Raw genomic sequence first — 18,131 nt, 5'->3', positions numbered from 1 at the left:
GGACCAGGTCAAAAGAACAACAAAAAAAGTGGAAAGCAAAGTACTCACCATTTTTTGGACTTGAGTTTCGGAGGAGGGTTTCTGGGAATCAGAAAGAGGGCTCTCATCGGGTGCATGTCACACAACGCTGCAGAAGCAGGAGGGTCGGGTTGTTAACACCACAACTTCAGAGCAACGATGATACACTTCAATCATCTACCGTCAGATACGCATGTGTGTAAACGCGCGCGTGCACGGCAGTTTGTTAAACACTGAAAAATACATTTGGTGTGGAGACACTTTTGGTCCCGACTGATGCAGTCCTTTCACCTCTGTCGTATAAGGTGAAGTGGTGCCGTATCCAGGAAATTGCACTTTTGCAACCACAATAACGAATGCCAATCTAATCAATCCTCGCAATATTTATAGAGCTTGCAATTTTGCACAATGTCTGTGTCCTTTGCACATGAAATGGTCAAATCAACAGACCTTTCCCAGCACAGCCTCAGTCAGGGGTAGCATCAGGGAATCCTCATACTGTGCTGATTTTATTTTCATGCATGTTGCTGCATTAGAGTTTGCAAATTGCAATCGCAAGTTTTGAGAAGAGCCGCGACAAAATCAGGCATGTTTGGTCGCGACGAAAACTCTGCAAAACCAAAAAAAACCTCTGCAAAACCAAAAAAAACCTCTGCAAAATCTCGGATGGACGGTATGAGAAACCCGGTTAAAGCGCACCGGCAGAAAAGCAGTAAAAAATAAGATATTTGGGTGTAAATTATAAAGTCCTTGAAAATGTAATTAATCAAACAAGTACCGTCAAGTACTTGAGTAAAAATACTGCAGCTACAGCCGCTGTTATCCAACCTCTCCTTCAGCCCAGGGCTGAGTGGCGGAGCGAGGCCGTTGACTCACCGTGTTCCCAGCGCAGGGCGGCAGCTAAACCTGTTTGGTTAGCTCCACCGCTCCCACCTGAGAACAGGCCTCAGTCAGGCAGCAGAACGTCAGCCAAAAAGCTACTGCACGCCAAGGAAAACCGTCAACTGCATCACTGTATCTAGCACACTGAGCTCAGTCACCATTCACTTTACTATTCGGGAAGATCCACCCTATCACGAGACACAATTTGGCGATTAAAAATGAATGATTACAAGAAGATATGGGCCAAAATTCCTCGAAATATGACGCATTAAATATGAGAGGGAGTTCAACCTCATGATCCGTTGGAATCTTGGACCTGGGATTCGGAACGCGCAAATATTGGGATCATCTCAAGCTGCCCGGTGCGTACATTTTTTTGTGTCAGGTGAATGGTAGATCAACACGCAAGGTATTTAAGTGCTCTCTAGTCTGTATACACACACTGTATACACACACTATATATCACTCTTCTATTACTTGACTAGAGGGCCCCGCAGCTCTACGTAGAATTAACAGATCAATTTACCTGGAGACAAAAGATATAGGACGTCACAATCATAATGTTTTAGTTTCCTATTAATTGTTATACTAATCATTGCGCAAAAAAATGTATTGTCTATTTTGGCTTATTTTATTCCACTATCACAGTATAAAGCTATTAAAGTGTAATAATACACATCAGCCTCATGAAGGTAGCCGTTATTGGCATTAAACATATAATACTTAAGGTAGATGAAAACAACTTTGCACGCTATTATTTGCAACTTTTCTCATTTTCTCAGCTTGAAATGCCCCTTAAATCCGCATGGAGACAGGATCGTAGAATCTTCAAGATTCAATTTAATAATTGTGAAAGCTCTCAGCTACAGCGACACTTGACTATCCCTGTGTTTATGCAAATTCTGCTCATCTTCAACATCACAGTTCTGTGCCATAATACTTTCCGCCTGTCGCTCTCTAACCTCTTCCACGCGGTGACGCTGTGACGGCTACTAAGTGGAAAAATGACTAATCACTGACCGGCCAGGTCCAACGCCATCCAAAGTCTAAAAGAAAATCGAAATGACGCAGACGAGGTGAGTAAGCATATGCACGTGCTGCTGCATGTAGATTTCATGACAGAACTATTACACGAGTATTGTTTGGTGAAAAGCCTCCTGACCAACACGCTGCTGCAGCGGGTCTTCAGACCACCCACATGGAAACCGTCTCACTGAGCAGGTTTTACAAACGGATTAAAAAGGCAAAACGTGGGCCAGCTGCTGTGTAAAAGACATTCCACAGAAATGAAATCACCCAGTCAAATAGCAGCCAGGCGCCCTCATGCAGAAGCACGAAGGCCTTCGTTTTTGGTGAGTTAGCATAAGGCAGACCTGGCAACCTTGGGAAAATATTGTGAGTACCACAGCAGTGTAAGAGGGAGTCTCCGTGGGGTTGGAGATACTGCAGCTAAATGACTCCATCAGTTATTCACACCGTAGCCGCCTCGTAACGAAGACAATTACAATTACATCGTAACATACTACGGCCAACTATATACAGTAAACACATTCATGTAGTAATACTATATACACAGTATACACATTTAAGTAGTAATACTTTATACAATATACACATTCATGTAGTAATACTCTATACAGTATACTGATTCATATAGTAATACTATATACAGTATACACATTCATCTTCTCATTAGGATATACCTATTGAAATGCATCATCTGGTAAAGTTACTGAATATGTTTACCAACCAGGGATGCAGCGTTTGTAATTTTCTTGCCAATTCCCATTTCCGTCCTGCTGAACGTCAATGACAAACACATCATGTGATCTGATCACGCTCACGTGATTGGACAGCGGCACATACGGACTACACTGCAATTCAGTTATCACAATAGTGAGATTGCTGATTTGGAAACTGTAACTGAGTTCCAATAAAAAATAGAATATTATCACCATGGTCACCAAATTTCGGTATAATTTCGGTATATAGGGGACGGTAGCTCAGGAGGTAGAGCTGGTCGTCTAGTAATCTAAAGGTTGCTGGTTTGATCCCAGGCTCCTCCTGCTAGCATGCTGTAGTGTCCTTGAGCAAGACACTTAACCCCTCATTGCTCCTGATGGCTGCGTCCGTCGCTGTTTGAATAATTGTAAGTCGCTTTGGATAAAAGCGTCCGCTAAATGACGAAATGTAAATGTAAATGTGATAATTAAACCCGTAACTGGACACAACATATAACTTACATGGAAATATCCACATTCTACTTTAAATTAAAGTCTTATACAAAAAATATAAATATACATTGATATTATATTTATATGAGACTTTGCAAATAAATTGAAATCATAATAAATAAATTCAAATGAAATAAGCGACCGGTGAAAACAGACTATATCCAGTCACCAGCCAATCGATCGCTGCGTCTCGCGTTTTATACGTTATCACGGTCACATCTTTGGTGCTTTACTTTAACTCCCACTTTTCCATTTGACCTCAAAATGCAGCGTTACACCTGGGTGGACAATAAAGTAGCTCAGTGCTGCTGTGTATCAGTGGATGTTGAGTGAGAGGAGAGGGAGGGTTTACAGAACCACAGGTCGTAGCATCTGCTCCAGTCGCAGGGATGTAATTCAAATATCCAATAAATGTACGCCATTGTTTTGTACTGATTGATTGTTTCCTGTAAAACATGTGTGCAGGCTGGCAGGTCTGCATGAGGGAACTGTCCATTCCACATTCCAGTTTTCAATTATTTAAATGTCCAGTTCTGTGATATAACAAAGCCTATAAGAGAAGATTTGTTTTTCCCTGAAAAACATGATGAATCTGAATTACAATTTACAAAAAAATAGTATAGCGTATAATTCTCATAAATATACTATAAATGCAGAATTAAAAATAAAAAACTAAAAGTAACACGACTGTGTTCGAAATGTAATAGAGTAAAAAAATATAGATATTTGCTGTGAAAACTGATTATATTTAAGAACAAATACTTGAAAAATGTTTGTGGCAAGGTACTTGTACTTTGTTACTGTACAAAGACCACAGTCGAGCAGATCAGAGTTGGAAGTAGTGATCAGCTCATCAATGATCTCGACTGAAAAGTTCCTTTGAACACATAGAAACAAAAAATATTAAAATGGAGCATTCAAAGGGCTAAACAGCTCAGAACTGCTGTACATCTTGCATTATGCTGGCTTTAAAACTGTAAAGATGCTTTTGAGGAGATCCAAAACACAACAGACACGGACAGACAGACTTACGTGGAGCTCCCTCAGCCATCTCGATGGCGGTGATCCCCAGAGACCAGATATCGCTCTGTGGAGACACGCACACACGCCAACATTTATTAATTTCCTTCTTACTGTGAAGAATTGGCCTCTTACATTCTAGTTTTTAATAGAAGGAATGCTGCGTCAAAGTGTGTGTGTGTGTGTATCTATCCGTCTATATACATACATCCACACAACAAGACGTTGGAAATAGGGATGTTAACAAAAACTCGACTATCGATTAACTGCTAATAAGAATTGAATCGATTAAGATTTTGTCTTATCGAGGAGAACTGAGCAATCTGCGGTCTTGTTGAAGACGGGAACGGGACAACGGCACGGGGAGAGGAAAAAAAAACAAACCCCTGAGCGGGGGTGAAGTGCGACGGCAAAACAAAACAACCGATATGTTGCTATGGTGATGCCTCCAATAAAATACATTAAACTATTGAATTAACATTTTTTTTTTTTTTTTAAATTTTAAATTTTTAAACAACCTTTTCTCACAAAAATCACACCAAAACACAAACGACTAGACCAGGCCAGGGTTCTTCTTCCGACGCAGTGCTTTGGGCTGGGAGTGTTCTTACAGAGGCCTTTCTGCTGCTCAGCAGCACAACGGTAGGTTTCTGACCTCATACGCCGGCACTAATTTGGGATCAATCCCATGCACACACAGGTGGACACGTCAAACACCCACTACCAGCATCTCCCGCACACATTTCTTTGAACACCCTCCTGATTAACCATTTCACTTTACTTCTCCTTTATTGCAATAGCTGAAGAGGCCAAGTGCCGTAATTGCTGTTACGTTTTTTTGTTGATTTAATTATGCTGTGTCGCCTACATTTTCCTCGATTCTATGTTTCACTTGTGGTGATTATCCCCCTCTTTAGAGTGCAATGATGATTATGTGTTCAGCTGATCAAACTGTAAGATTGTCCTCTGAAGATGGGGACGGGTGGCGGCCATAAATCTACAAAATAGACACCGTGCTCTGGACATTCCAAAGGTTACTGAGCTATCGTAAGCGGTTCTTGGCAATTATTAAAGAGTGGCGTCGCAGGGTTGAGAATTTGAACTCCACTTGGCTGCAATGGTACAAAGTCCTGCGGCTTACCCTGTAGTCATAGGTGGAGTCAGGGTTCTCGTCGCAGGCGATGACCTCGGGCGCCATCCAGTACGGCGTGCCGATGAAGGTGTTCCTGCGCCCCACGGTGCGGTCCAGCTGGGCGCTGACCCCAAAATCAACTGGGCGCGGAAGGGGACAGGGGGCGACGTTCAACCCGACGGTTCGAGAAATATATTTGTCATGGAATTCAAAAGTCATGGATTTGGCTCCTCACCCAGTTTGACCTCGGCATTCTCAGTCAGCAGCACGTTCTGGCCCTTGATGTCTCGGTGGATGACCTTGTGGGCGTGGAGGTGGGAGAGGCCCTGGACGCGGATACAGAGGTCAGAAACATGTCCGTCGTGGGGGGGGGGCCAGCAGGGTTTATCACTGTATGTAAGCCGTACACGTACACTCGCCGCAACAGAATTGACATAGGAACCTTTTCATTTTGAAGACAAAGCCCAGGAAGTACGTCGCATGGGTGATAGACGAAAATCAAATATCACAATATGTTTTGACTTTTACCTCAAGATAGATTTTTGACAATATTTTGCGGATCGCTAGTTGAGTTAAAAAAAACCAAAAAAAAACGTAGAGCTTTGATGTGATCCTCATTAATGTGGATATATTATTTCGGAGCAGCTAGAACAGTCTATGAAGTTCAGAAAGCTGCATTATTTTACTGCGATGCAGTCTTACAGACAACCTTTTAACCGCTACTCTTTTCAACTACTTTTCGCGGTATTACGATGACCAAGCGCAGCCAGGCGCAAGTGAATCCAATAAAATAGTCTGAATAGCAAAATGTGGAAAATGCAAACGTTCTCTGCAGAATTTTCTCGTGGCAGAAGCCAAATACAAACAGTGCAGGACAAAATGTGGGGGGAAAAAATGCAATGTGCGGGGATTTGTTGATTTCTCACCCTGAGGATCTCTCTGCAGATGTAAGCGATCCAGTCCTCCTTGAGGGAACTGCCCTTGGTGTTCTTCACCAGGTCGGTCACCGAGCCGGCGCCGCAGAACTCCATCACCAGCTGCAGGCAGGTCACACAGTGAGCCATAATCACAATCTGAATTTTTATTTATTTTTTTCAGAGCGAGCGCGAATTTCCCCACAAAGTTTCGTCTCGCCGATGGACTTCACGCCGCATTTAGATTGTTTTCACGTCTCAAACGATGAATCAAAAGACTGGCTTCCCAGCTTGAGGAGTTCAACGCCGCTTGCAGACTTGCTGACAACAGCACAGGTTAAAAAAATTAAAATAAGTATATGGAGGCTTCCGGAAGATCGACAAACAACAAACATGGCTGCGCGTGGAAAACGGGAGCTTCTCGATGCAGAGGTGGAAACTACTGTATATGTTTATTGTTGCTCGACAACTAATGTCATGGGCAGACTACACAAGTTTCAAAGTGGCCGGATCGCTGTGCTGTTCGCACTACACGACTTTCTGTCTTGTGACGGGGAATCTTGCAGTCGTTGTGGTTTCACACTACAGTACACGACTGATGGGTGACAGGGGGTCACACATTACAAGATCTTTCACCAGGAGGAATCCCAGACCAGTCTGTCGGGTCTCCAAACCACATTTTGTCACGAAAACACACGTGAGAAGTTACTCGATACCATGCACAGGATAGGATTTATTTTTTATTTTTTATCATTAGATTCTTGATTACTGTGAAAAAAAATGAATAAAAGCAGAATTTAAATAAGAAATATATTAAAATCAAAGAGAAGAAAAGTAAAATAGGCATGTTGTGTGTTTCTGGCTGTGTTTGTGCATCGGGAGTTTCTGTGCACTCCCGTCTCAGTCTCGACTCCTCCCCCTTACTCCATGTCTGCTCTCATTGGCTGTAGCTCGTTGCATCGCTCCCGACACAACCGGATATTAAACCTGCTTGATATCTTGCCAGCGTCGGTGAGCGTTCAACAAGTGTCATTAGCTTTTATGTTATCAATTAATCGACGATTGTTTGTTAAAGTCCCTGTAAAGCAAATTCAGTGATTTGTTTCATCATACATGTTAGAATGTCATTGCTGAAAATATGTGAAAAGACTGAACGATGTAGTACTGAATTTGGAGTTAGACCATTTTGGAGTTTGACTTTAGTTTTGTGGTCCAGATTTTTTGGGGCAGGGCTAAATCATGACTTGATGACGTAAAGCGGTCATACTTGGCATGTCCCCTCCCCCTACCAGTATATAAACACCAGGTCCGAATTGGAGCATTAGAGCTGAGATAAGCCAAGCCGACAGCCCGGGAGTGAGGGATAAAATGCTGTTTTGGGAATGAACAGTCTGAGTAAAAGGCGTCTTCAGGGAGACCTGAACTCATGCCAAGTCTTGGAGCCGGTCCTGTGAGTGCCTCCGGGTGCTCCTCCCCACCCCGGCACATCCCAGGCTTGCGCCCACCATGTCGCACAGCGGCGCAAACCGGAACACACGGAACAATAAAGAACCGTCCCACTGGTTTGACCAATTTGGTTACTTTAGCATTAGCTGCGTGCCAGCAGGCCGCGGAGCACCGTCCTGGCCTGCGGAGGAGCCGGCAGGGGGCGCCGGAGAGTGGCGAGTCCCCAAGGCAGACGCCGACGCTTTGAGGTGAGAAACTAGAGACAGGACTGGGTTCAACAGAACATTTAAACATGGAAGTTACTCCAATGTGAACGTTTATATGTTGGGGCGCGATCGGGCGTGGTTTCAACGTCTCCAGCGGACACGCCCCCAGTGTCTCAGAACAGGGGGAACTGGCTATTTTTTTAGATTTTCACTTTACTGGTACTTTTAGGTTAACTATTGATTAAGGAAATGCCTTGAAATTGTGCCTGGCGTGTTTTGGCTTTAAAGACTGCCTAAACACTAAAACGCCCCCGAAAACATCCATTCAGCTGGTGGCAAATGGCGACGAGACAAACCCAGAGCTGGTCGTCGTGTCCCGGCGGACTCTTCTTGACGAAGGCGCCGTAGTAGGTGGCGATGTTGCGGTGGTGGCTGTACTTCTTCAGCATGTTGATCTCCGCCTTGATCTCCTCCTCCTCCTCCTCCGTGACGTCCATCACCTTGATGGCCGCCAGCTGGCCCGTCTTCACGTGACGCCCCTGATTAAAATGTGAAATGATTTGCTCCGGTCAGTCATCTTTAAAAACTGCACGCTCGTCAGATCCCGAATGGCTTCCTTCTCCTGAATCGATAAACCACGGCATGAATGATGGCCACTGACTGGAGGCTTCTCCAACAACCGCACTAAACTGACCCTTCTGGACTCCAGCAATTCTCAACCTTTTTTTTGGCCCGTGACTTTGTTTAGGTTCCAAAATACTTGCGACAACAGCAAATAGAGAGCGTGACATCTCTTTTTTTTTTTTTTTTTTTTTTTTTTTTTTTTTAAACCTTTATCATTATTTTGGAGCCACCACCAATAATGTTGTGTTACATTTCACATACAGGCGGATAAGCAACAGACTGAACCTAGATAAGAGTATTTAATTTATTTCTTAAAACTGCATTATTGGTGCAGATATGCCACATTGCATTTTAGAAAAGGGTTTCATGTGAATTGAAGTTTTTATATCATATAGCATGGAGGGTGCCCCAAATGCCTTATATAGAAATGATTATATATTTCAAGTCTATTTAACTACAGCTTTTGATTACAAACATATCAAATATCAGTACAGTAGTTGCAATGATGACCAGTTCTGGAAAGGGTTTTAGAAATGTCCAGCGACCACGAGTCAACTCAATACTCATGATACTAAGCACTCATCAGTTGGACATCATATCAGACAGCCATCACATGAACATCGGATAAACATCATATCAGACAGCCATCACATGAACATCAGATAAACATCATATCAGACAGCTATCAGACAGCAGGTACGACTTGAGACAAGACAACATATGCCATCTGCAAAATGCCATACTAGCATACCATCTAAATTACCATAGGGAGCAAAAGTACCAGGATGTACATACTACATCCAGTGGAATCGCGTAGCATGCAAACACTGCACATTACTATCCCACAACGCATTGTGTTGGGAAGACGCCGGTGAAGTTTCCACGCAGCGGCGTCAACCCTCAACGTGCTGATAGGAAGTGGAGCGGCTTCATGACCATGTACTATAGTATGTCCAAGATGTTAGTGATGTTCATGACATACTGAAGCACGTTGGACAACAGTACGAACATCCACTACGTAGTATGTAGAATTCTGGACGCAGCAATACAACTCCAAATCTACCAAACAGAAGTATGCAGGCCATAATAACCTTGTCAAATATCAAAATTCATGAGTATTTTGTTGTATGAGGGATGTACATTTCCCCTGTACAACAGTAATACCCCTTTTCCACTAGGCCAAAGACCCAGTAACACCCGCTAACATCCTGTCTATTAACATCCGTTAATAGACAGGAATATCCATGTATCATTCCATCATTTCATATCCCATTTAGAATCCAAAATCACAATCACAAGATAATGACTTCTTCCCGCATGAAGGACCATGAAATGTTTTTGAGGGTGGGGATCGCTCCGCGGGGACAACAACGGAGAACGCCCACGCTCCCCGCCAGGTTCCGAGCCGCTCCAGCACCGCCCCAAGGCGCTCCGGAATCGTTGGAGCGTCTCCGCACCACGCCGCTGAAGGAGCGGAGCACGGATACTCCTCCGCGCTGCTTCTACTGTAGTGTTGGGTCGTCCACCAACGATCCCATCGTTTTGAACGGCTCAAAATACTTCTCCAAATTTTACAGTTTTATGTCGTTTAAGTTGCTGTCTCCTCTACTGTTTTATTCCCAATCACACAGGAACCATGACCCGCCCCTTTTACGGTGTGTTTGTGACGTTGAACGTGACGCCATAAAATAACACAGAAAAGAAAACTGCATTTCTCCCGGCAACGGGAATGGTGTCAATCACCTACTTTAAACCGGTTTACCCGCGTTTAAAAAAACCCTGGTAAACCCGCTCATTTTGGTTTTAAAAACAGTATGATATAATGAATATAATAATTCTTATTTCCTCCTCACCTTGTACACCTGCCCATAGGTCCCATTTCCGACGACCTCGACCAGCTCAAAGATGCCTGCTGGATCCTGTGGGAGAGAAGAGAAGCCAAGAATTACAGAGGCAGGACGTCAAAGACACATCATTAATAAAAATATTACAATAAGGTTGTATATTGAGATAAGATAAGTGAAGATGAGATAAATGAAGATAAGGGCAACCTCATACCATTGGTCTAGGATTAGAGCTGCAACTAACGATTATTTTCATTAATCGATTAATCTGTTGATTATTTTCTCGATTAATCGACTAGTTGTTTTGTCCATAAAATGAGAGAAAATGCTGAAAAATGTTGATCGCTGTTTCCCAAAGGGACGCCCTCCAATAACTTGTTTTGCCCACAACCCAAAGATTATCAGTTTACTGTAATTCAGGACTAAAGAAGCCAGTAAATATTCACATTTAACAAGCTGGAATCAGAGAATAAGGAATGTGACGCTTAAAAAAATGACTCAAAAAGATTACTCTATCAAAATAGTTGGCAACTAATCGATTAATCGTTGCAGCTCTATCGAGGAGAATTTGAATATAATTATTACCATACATCTAACACGCTTGAGCCAAAAATAAAAATAAAAGTTTGATTTTCTTTAATATCTGACATGTTTGATATGGCTCTTGAGCTCAGGTTTTTGTTTGGGTAAAATCCCACAATGTTGTGCTAAATCCAGGTATCACAATTACTGGTATTTGTATATTATAATATATAAATACCAGTACTTGTGCCATATGAAATTCCGATAGGATGGACGCCCAGGATTATAATACTTTTCTGCTCGGGCTAATTGATATAAACCTTGCCTATAAGCAAAGGCGCACACACACACACACACACACACACACACACACACGATAATCCAGACATTTCCTCAACCGAGGCCATCAGCCCTATATTTGAGCATGGCTTATATGGATGACCACAATAACAACAACTGCATTTTTAATGCAGATATTTACACATGCTCCACAAATCATCAATAGTGAAAACACAAACACATCATCGACAAAGAAGTATGACTAATCCTCTTTTCAGATGCGCTCCTTTTAGATGTTATTTCTTTTTACAACCGCTGAACACACAACTCATGACATGAACAGCAGCCGGGTTATTCAAGTTGAGAATTCTATCGGGCTGCCATTTCCCCAGAGAGACACCCGGTTCTACTTCCACAGCGTTTCTACGGCTCATGCATAACGTGTGGGCGAGGGGACCGCTGGAACCTGCAGCACGACCTCACGAGCTTTTCATCCCTTTCCAGTGATGAGTGCTCAGACTTGGACAAGGGTGGGGGGGGGGGGGGGGGACTCAAAGGCAGAATCTCAGAGAGAATAACGCACAATAACTGTATAATGCAAAAGGTGGAGTGTGGAGTAGCGACAGCGGAGGGGCTGTGGGTTTTTCTGTGGCGCCGAAACACAGATGAGCTTGGGGAGAAGACACGGAGCCACTGAGGAGGAGAGTAATGCAATTATCCATAGGGAGGAATGACAGAGGCGGCAGCATCACCCACGTCCAACGCAGAGTGTGAGAGGGACTGAAGTGATGGAGAGGAGGAGGGGTGGCGCTGTGGTTAAGGAGGGTGGAGGATGGCAGAGGCCTTGCCAAGAATCAACAAAGACAGCGTAGGCAAGCGAGCGCGGAAGCAGGAAAACCAACGGCCAACTAGGAGGAAAATCTAACGGCGGTCTACCGAATTCAAACCATCGGGGAGCTCTGTCGTCTATTTATAGACGGCAACGCTGGCACCCGTCGAACGTGTGTCCGTGTGAAGGCCAGGGTGCTCGATGGGTTACGCTGGGCTTTGACTACACCTTTTTGTTTAGTCGCACGCTCTCTGGATCGCCCGGCGACTTCCATTCTACAGTACTGGCGATATTCCACGGGGAAGCAGGCCACACATTCTTCCGAGGTGGCTGGCACGGAGCGCCATCGCTTGCATAACATCAATGACAGCAATTTCCAAATAAAGAGGATTTTGAGTCAAAGACTTTGAGATATGAATGTACGTGGAATGGATTGGGCGATAGGAATCGGACAACAAAATTATTGTTTTTTGTTTTTTTTAAACCATCAAAGCTTGGGATGCACGGATATTGGTAACAGGTCCGGTACTGCCCTTGAGTATTTGTGCAAATGCTCAAAATTGTGAACCCAGAGCAGCAGGGCTGGCTGGAAAGGTGTGTTTACTTTCTAAGAGGTCGGGTGGAGTATTCGAGGCGGTGAATGTACTGCGATATGTTACTGGGCTGGTCAGTCAGTACACTGTAAATTCCCTTCACTCCACCATTGGATCAACCAGCAAAACACATGCAGGAGAACATACCATAAATGTTAATCTCCCGCTGGTCCGTCCTAACAGTGATTAATGCTGCAATGTACATTTAAAAATCCAGTCCAGCATGTATTTCAAAATTAGTGTTGAAGGCTTTCTGGAACGAGCAAATTCCTTTCAAAGTCCAACTGACATACACCGTACTCCGTACACCAAGCGTGCATGGATATTAACATTTTGTGCGATTAGAAACACTAGAATATATCTTTTTACAAACTCTTTACATGACTGACTAATAAATAAAGACCGGTATCAGGGTCACAATACTTGCTTTACTTAACAATGCCAGTACACAGGAAGGGTAACGGTGTTTTCTTTCATGCATCACCAAACGCATACCAGGTCCAAACCATGAGCCAAAAGTGTGCGATGAGAGCTGAAACTGAGTTTGGGAAATGCGGTTCATTTGGATTATAATGTATAGCTGCTCCGACTGGCCGCGCCGAATCAGAGTAGCCTCTCATACAGGAATCACATCAACTCCAACCAAGAGCATAATCACATTACCATGATGCAAGAATTTGGTTAAGCCGGTGGTTCCACCTTACTTGCCTCATGACCTGATTTTCTTTGCGCGGTAAGGGAGGGCACCGATCTGCCTTAACCTGTGGCCAAGATCAAACCGACAAATTCATACAACGCAAGGTTCAAAACGCAACGGGCGACAACGTCCCGTCATCCACAGATTAAATATTGCATAAACACATTATCTAATAGCCCTTGTTTTCATAGTGACAATGGCTCCTGCCAATGGATTAGACATAAACATAACTCTGGGGATAAACGTATACAGCGGTTCTACTTGTTCTACTGTGAGAGTAAAATCATAAAAAAAAACAAAAAAAAAACGCTCCAGCTTTCAGACTCCAACGTAACTCGAGTCGCTGCTCAAAGGAGGATTATGTTCCAATTTTAAAACCTGGCGACAGTTTAATCACATCGGGCTTCGTTTGCGCAGAGCAGTCAATCGATAAAAGTTATGAATCAAAAATCAGTGACATGTCCAGCGTTGGCAGCAGTACTACTGATCAAGCAGCTTCTCCAAAATACCAGGGGCAGGCCTCCAGGACGGTGCCGAGCTCTGCTTCGAGCTGCATTGGGCACAGTTTGGTCTCGATCAATTGAAAGGGAGACGGTAGTTATGGAGAAAGGAAGACGTTCCAAGAATCCATGTGCAATTAGGGACAGAGTCCAACAACCTGGGAGCGGCCAGGACACGGGGACAGTTTTTTTGGGTTTTTTTTTTTTTTAAGAAGGCAGCTTGAAGAGCTCAAAGGAGCAGCGCCGTGTTCCGGACGGTGACTTTGAAGAGCAGATAAGACTCTAGTGAGTCTGGTGACTCCAGCCCGATCCAAACGCCCATTTAACATTACAATCACATGAATGACTGCCAACAGTTCAACAACTTTATTGTTTTGGAACGAGGGAAAGCTTTTCCTGGTGTGGGCACAACTTCAAAAAACACCCTTCAACCCTTCTACATCAACAGAAGGCCCGTATCCCAAAAATAGAAAGTGGTTGTAAATGGAAATACCGTCGAATGACATTCCCGAAAAAGGGATGCGTTTAATCTTTTGTGACCCGGTATGGAGTACTGAGTACTCAATCTCAGGAACTAGCTGATACCGAGTTCTGATACTAATATTGAAGGACCTTTGTACGGTTCCATGCCCTTCATATCCAGTTTCAGCCATCACAGCCATCGTGAACATGTTGGCAAGTTTTAGGGCGATTCCATTTTTTCGCGACAAAGGTTGGATTCTCGAAATCCACAGCTTACACACACACACACACACACACACACACACACACACACACACACACACACACACACACACACACACACACACACACACACACACACACACACACACACACACACACACACCTGCATCTACAGCGGTAGTTTCAATACCCGCTCAGATAAGACTGGAGGAGCGATAGAAAGTTGGTTTGGCATCAGTTCCTTAAATCATATTTTCCTCTACGCAAGTTTTTCCTTCTTCACGTTGAAAACACCAGGTGCAAGTCAAGCATTTTCCTTTCTTATCAAACGTTAAACATTTAGTTTGACGAGTTCATTTCCTTCCTTTGACAGAAAAGTCGAAATATTCCAGACTGAATGTACTGAAATGACCAGAACAACGGATGAACGGAGATCGAGCTTATTTGTCTCAATGCTGCATCGTTTTGTATCCCAAGCCGACAGAGGCGACAGGAGCAGGCGTACCGTCGTTAAATCACGGTCGCAGAGCTCACCTCCAACGATAAAGGCAGCCCTCGCCCGGCCTCCTCACCCATCAGGCTTATCGCAGAGGATAGATGCTCCGTTAAAGAGATTCACCGGATGATGAACCCCCCACGCCGGATCGCGGGGCCTCCAGAGCCGAGGCCGCTCCTCACGTGCTTCTTGGCACATATTGATGTCGAACAGGTTGGATGGAATGTTTTTGATTTCTCCTCCCGGGAATATTTAAGGGTTTCTCAATCGTCGCTTGACATTAGAACCTGTGGCGTAGCGGGGGCCCGAAAGCAGAGCTCTGCAGCTTCTGAAGCAGGGGTCCTGGGGACCCTGGCCAGGTGGTCCTCCCCCAGGGGGGCCGAGTTAAGACGTGAAGGGTCAAACGTCAAGGGTCATGTTTTGTTGTTGTTTTTATTCCCACTGTGCATTCATAAAATACCTAATAATGTTTGTCTAAAATGTGTCTAAAATATAGAAAATTTAAAATATATATTTGTTGTACTTCATTTTACTCTGAAAACATTGAGGAAAATTGTGTGGATTCTATTTCAGCTTGACAAGGATTTTACAGACCAGATTCAGCAATATGTGATAGACACGCGAGATGTTAATTTAATCGGCTCGCCGCGCCGGTTATTCGCTTCAATAACAAGCCAAGGGCCACTTAACGTGTCAATCCATAAGATCGTCTGTGATGGGTGGAACACAAGTCCCAGAATTCCTCCTCTTGAAAATGGTTCTTTTCATCACCCTGGTTTGCCCTCGTCTTCGCTCTACGTCGCCACTTTATTTTCCAAAAGGTTTTCCTTCTTCTGATCCATTGGTTTGTTGTATTTTCTTTCGTCGCTTGAGGCGGCGGGGCTATTTTTTTTGGTGAGTGTTCCTCCATATCGATGGTTTGCTGGCCACGACTAGAGCTGCACGGGGAGAGGAAAGCGGCGGCGCCTCAAACAGAGGATTTCAAGCGGCGTGCTCCAATCCATAATGTTTAGTGAAGGCGCAGGTGGCGGTTTCGGAGCACGAGATCGGCAGCTCGGGCACGACACCGAAATGAGGCACTGCGACGCGATTTGGTGCGGTTAGATATCGATCCTATAGGAACCGGCGCCCTAGTGCTACCGGGTTTCGCTACCCAATCCAACGGGATGCTTAAAACATCCCCCAGGGGAGCGGTTATTCAGAGGGGTCCGCTGTCAATGTGTATGTGAGAGAGAGACTCATTTTTTTTTTATTTTAACGTTGCTATTTTGATAGTTAAAAAAAAAATAAAATAAACAATCTTAAACATACATTTAAAAGAACGCAGATGCTTAGGCTCGGCGGGGGCTCACCTTAAGCCCAGGGGGCTGGGGCACAAATTCACTGTGGGTGCCTTTCACTCAATGGAGGTGGCGGACCCCACCACCAATAATGTAATCAGCATAAAGAGGAGCGCATGCATAACCTAAATAAATGTAATGGCTGTTTATTATATATTCCCGGCTGAATTAAGTGTTAAATATGTTGTTGGGGTTTTTTTTAAGTATCTCATGGATTACCACTGTAATAAATCTTTTATTAACAGCCTCCATAAGCAAAGTGTCACTAACTTGTGGAACGTGGTCACTCACCCTCAGCGCTGCGAGGTCGATGTCGTCCAGGCTTCGTGTGGGGGCGTTTTCCGACATGGCTGCAATGAAACTTAGCCAGCGGAGATGCAAAAAACACTGCGGAACACGGCGGCGGTCCGGGCGGCTTCTCTCGACGGCGGTCGGTGGGTCCCAGCGGGCCGAGGGGAGGCCGGGGAGCCGCTACATGGCGTCACAAGCGGGGGGCCGCGGAACGACGCTGCTCCGGAGACACAGGAGGGATCCGGGCGGGTTCGGTGACGTTTCAGTAGGAAAGTGGTTCAGAACGGGGCTGGAATTAAAGGAGCTGCGGTGTCGCACAGCGGCTGACGCAGCTGCTGGAAATAAACAGAAAATAAAATCGGATTTATTCCAACAACAACAACAACAACAACAACAACACGTTGTTATGGCGGCTGCTGCTGGCTTGTTATTTTAATGGATTTACCTGGTTTAAACATTAAAAAGGTAACACCGTTCGGACGCCGCTATTGTCAAAACTTGAAAAATAAATAAAAATAAAAGCCAAAAAAAAAACCAAGAATAAAAAGGGGTAGTTTACCGAAGCTGACGCAGGCCGAGTCAGACCGGAGCAGTCATCCGAGCTACGGAGCCTCTTTTCCGGCTCAAACTTTCCCTTCATCCGCGTTGTGTTGACAGCCTTCCGGGGGAGGTGCGGAGGGAGGAACCGCGAGCCGCCGCACTCCCGTCTCCCCGTGGCCCCGTGCTCCTCGGCACAGCGGCCTCCGGGTTTCGATATGCCCGTTAAAAAGCAAACAGATCCGCGGTGCGTTGCGTTGCGTTGCTTCGCTTCGCTTCGCTTCGGCTGTTCCGGCCCCCGGGCGTCCCGCGTCCCGTCCTCCCGGCGGCGGCGCTGTGTCGTGCGGCGGGGAGGCTCCTCAAGTGTCCGTGCTGGGAGGGCGCTACGGCGAGCCGGCGGGGACAAAACACCCGCTCCGCGCTGCTGCGGTTTGACGCTTATTTAATTTTTTATTATTGTTTTTTTTCTGGATTCGGTGCTGGACGAGTAACTCGGCGACGGAGGGAGGAAAGGGAGGCGCTCCACCTTCCGAGGCTTCGTCCGTTTGATCCGCAGCAGGTGTTGGTAGAACAGAATGATAGAGCGGCGAACGACGATTCCACAACTCAACCGAGTAGCGCGTAATAAGGTCGAGGGAGGACTCCGTCTGCAGAGTCGTTTGGCTCCGAGTTGTGAACGGGTTAATCACAACACTCACCGGTCAGCGTTATTCATTTTGAATGGGATGCAAAGTGTGAAATCGGGCACATGCACCTTTATGGATCTTTTGTGGTGCGTGCACGCTGGGGCGCACCTCATACAGATCTCGCCTCGGGCTCCAGAAAGGCTAGGGCCGGCCCTGCGCACAATCAATTGAACCGAAATTCCCTTTTTTGTTGTTGTTGTTGCTGTTGTTGTTGTTGCCTCGGACTGTCGTTTAGTCATCGGTGATTATTCCATGATTATATTCCAGTCTATGAGTCGGAGATTCACTCGCTCGCCCACCGTTGTCGTTGACTTCAGCGAACGAGCACTTTAAAGGATTGGTTCGTTCTTGCGTCCC

At 45.0% G+C, this 18,131-nt stretch overlaps 1 protein-coding gene across 1 annotated transcript in view; it reads right to left on the bottom strand.

Moving 5' to 3' along the window:
- The window catches only part of mink1 (misshapen-like kinase 1), a 41,217-nt gene extending 23,883 nt beyond the window's left edge, over positions 1-17,334 (bottom strand). Inside the window, 9 exon segments of the mRNA XM_080013402.1 lie at positions 49-127; positions 4,167-4,221; positions 5,296-5,426; positions 5,522-5,612; positions 6,213-6,323; positions 8,209-8,391; positions 10,330-10,395; positions 16,552-16,883; positions 17,111-17,334. Of these exon segments, the coding sequence (XP_079869528.1) occupies positions 49-127; positions 4,167-4,221; positions 5,296-5,426; positions 5,522-5,612; positions 6,213-6,323; positions 8,209-8,391; positions 10,330-10,395; positions 16,552-16,608 (773 nt within the window). The 5' untranslated portion in view covers positions 16,609-16,883; positions 17,111-17,334.
- Positions 17,335-18,131: the final 797 nt, after the last annotated feature.

The sequence above is a fragment of the Zeus faber genome (genome assembly GCF_960531495.2).
Source record: "Zeus faber genome assembly, chromosome: 14".
In the NCBI taxonomy this organism is placed as follows: Eukaryota; Metazoa; Chordata; class Actinopteri; order Zeiformes; family Zeidae; genus Zeus; species Zeus faber.
This window is presented reverse-complemented; position numbering and strand designations above follow the sequence as displayed.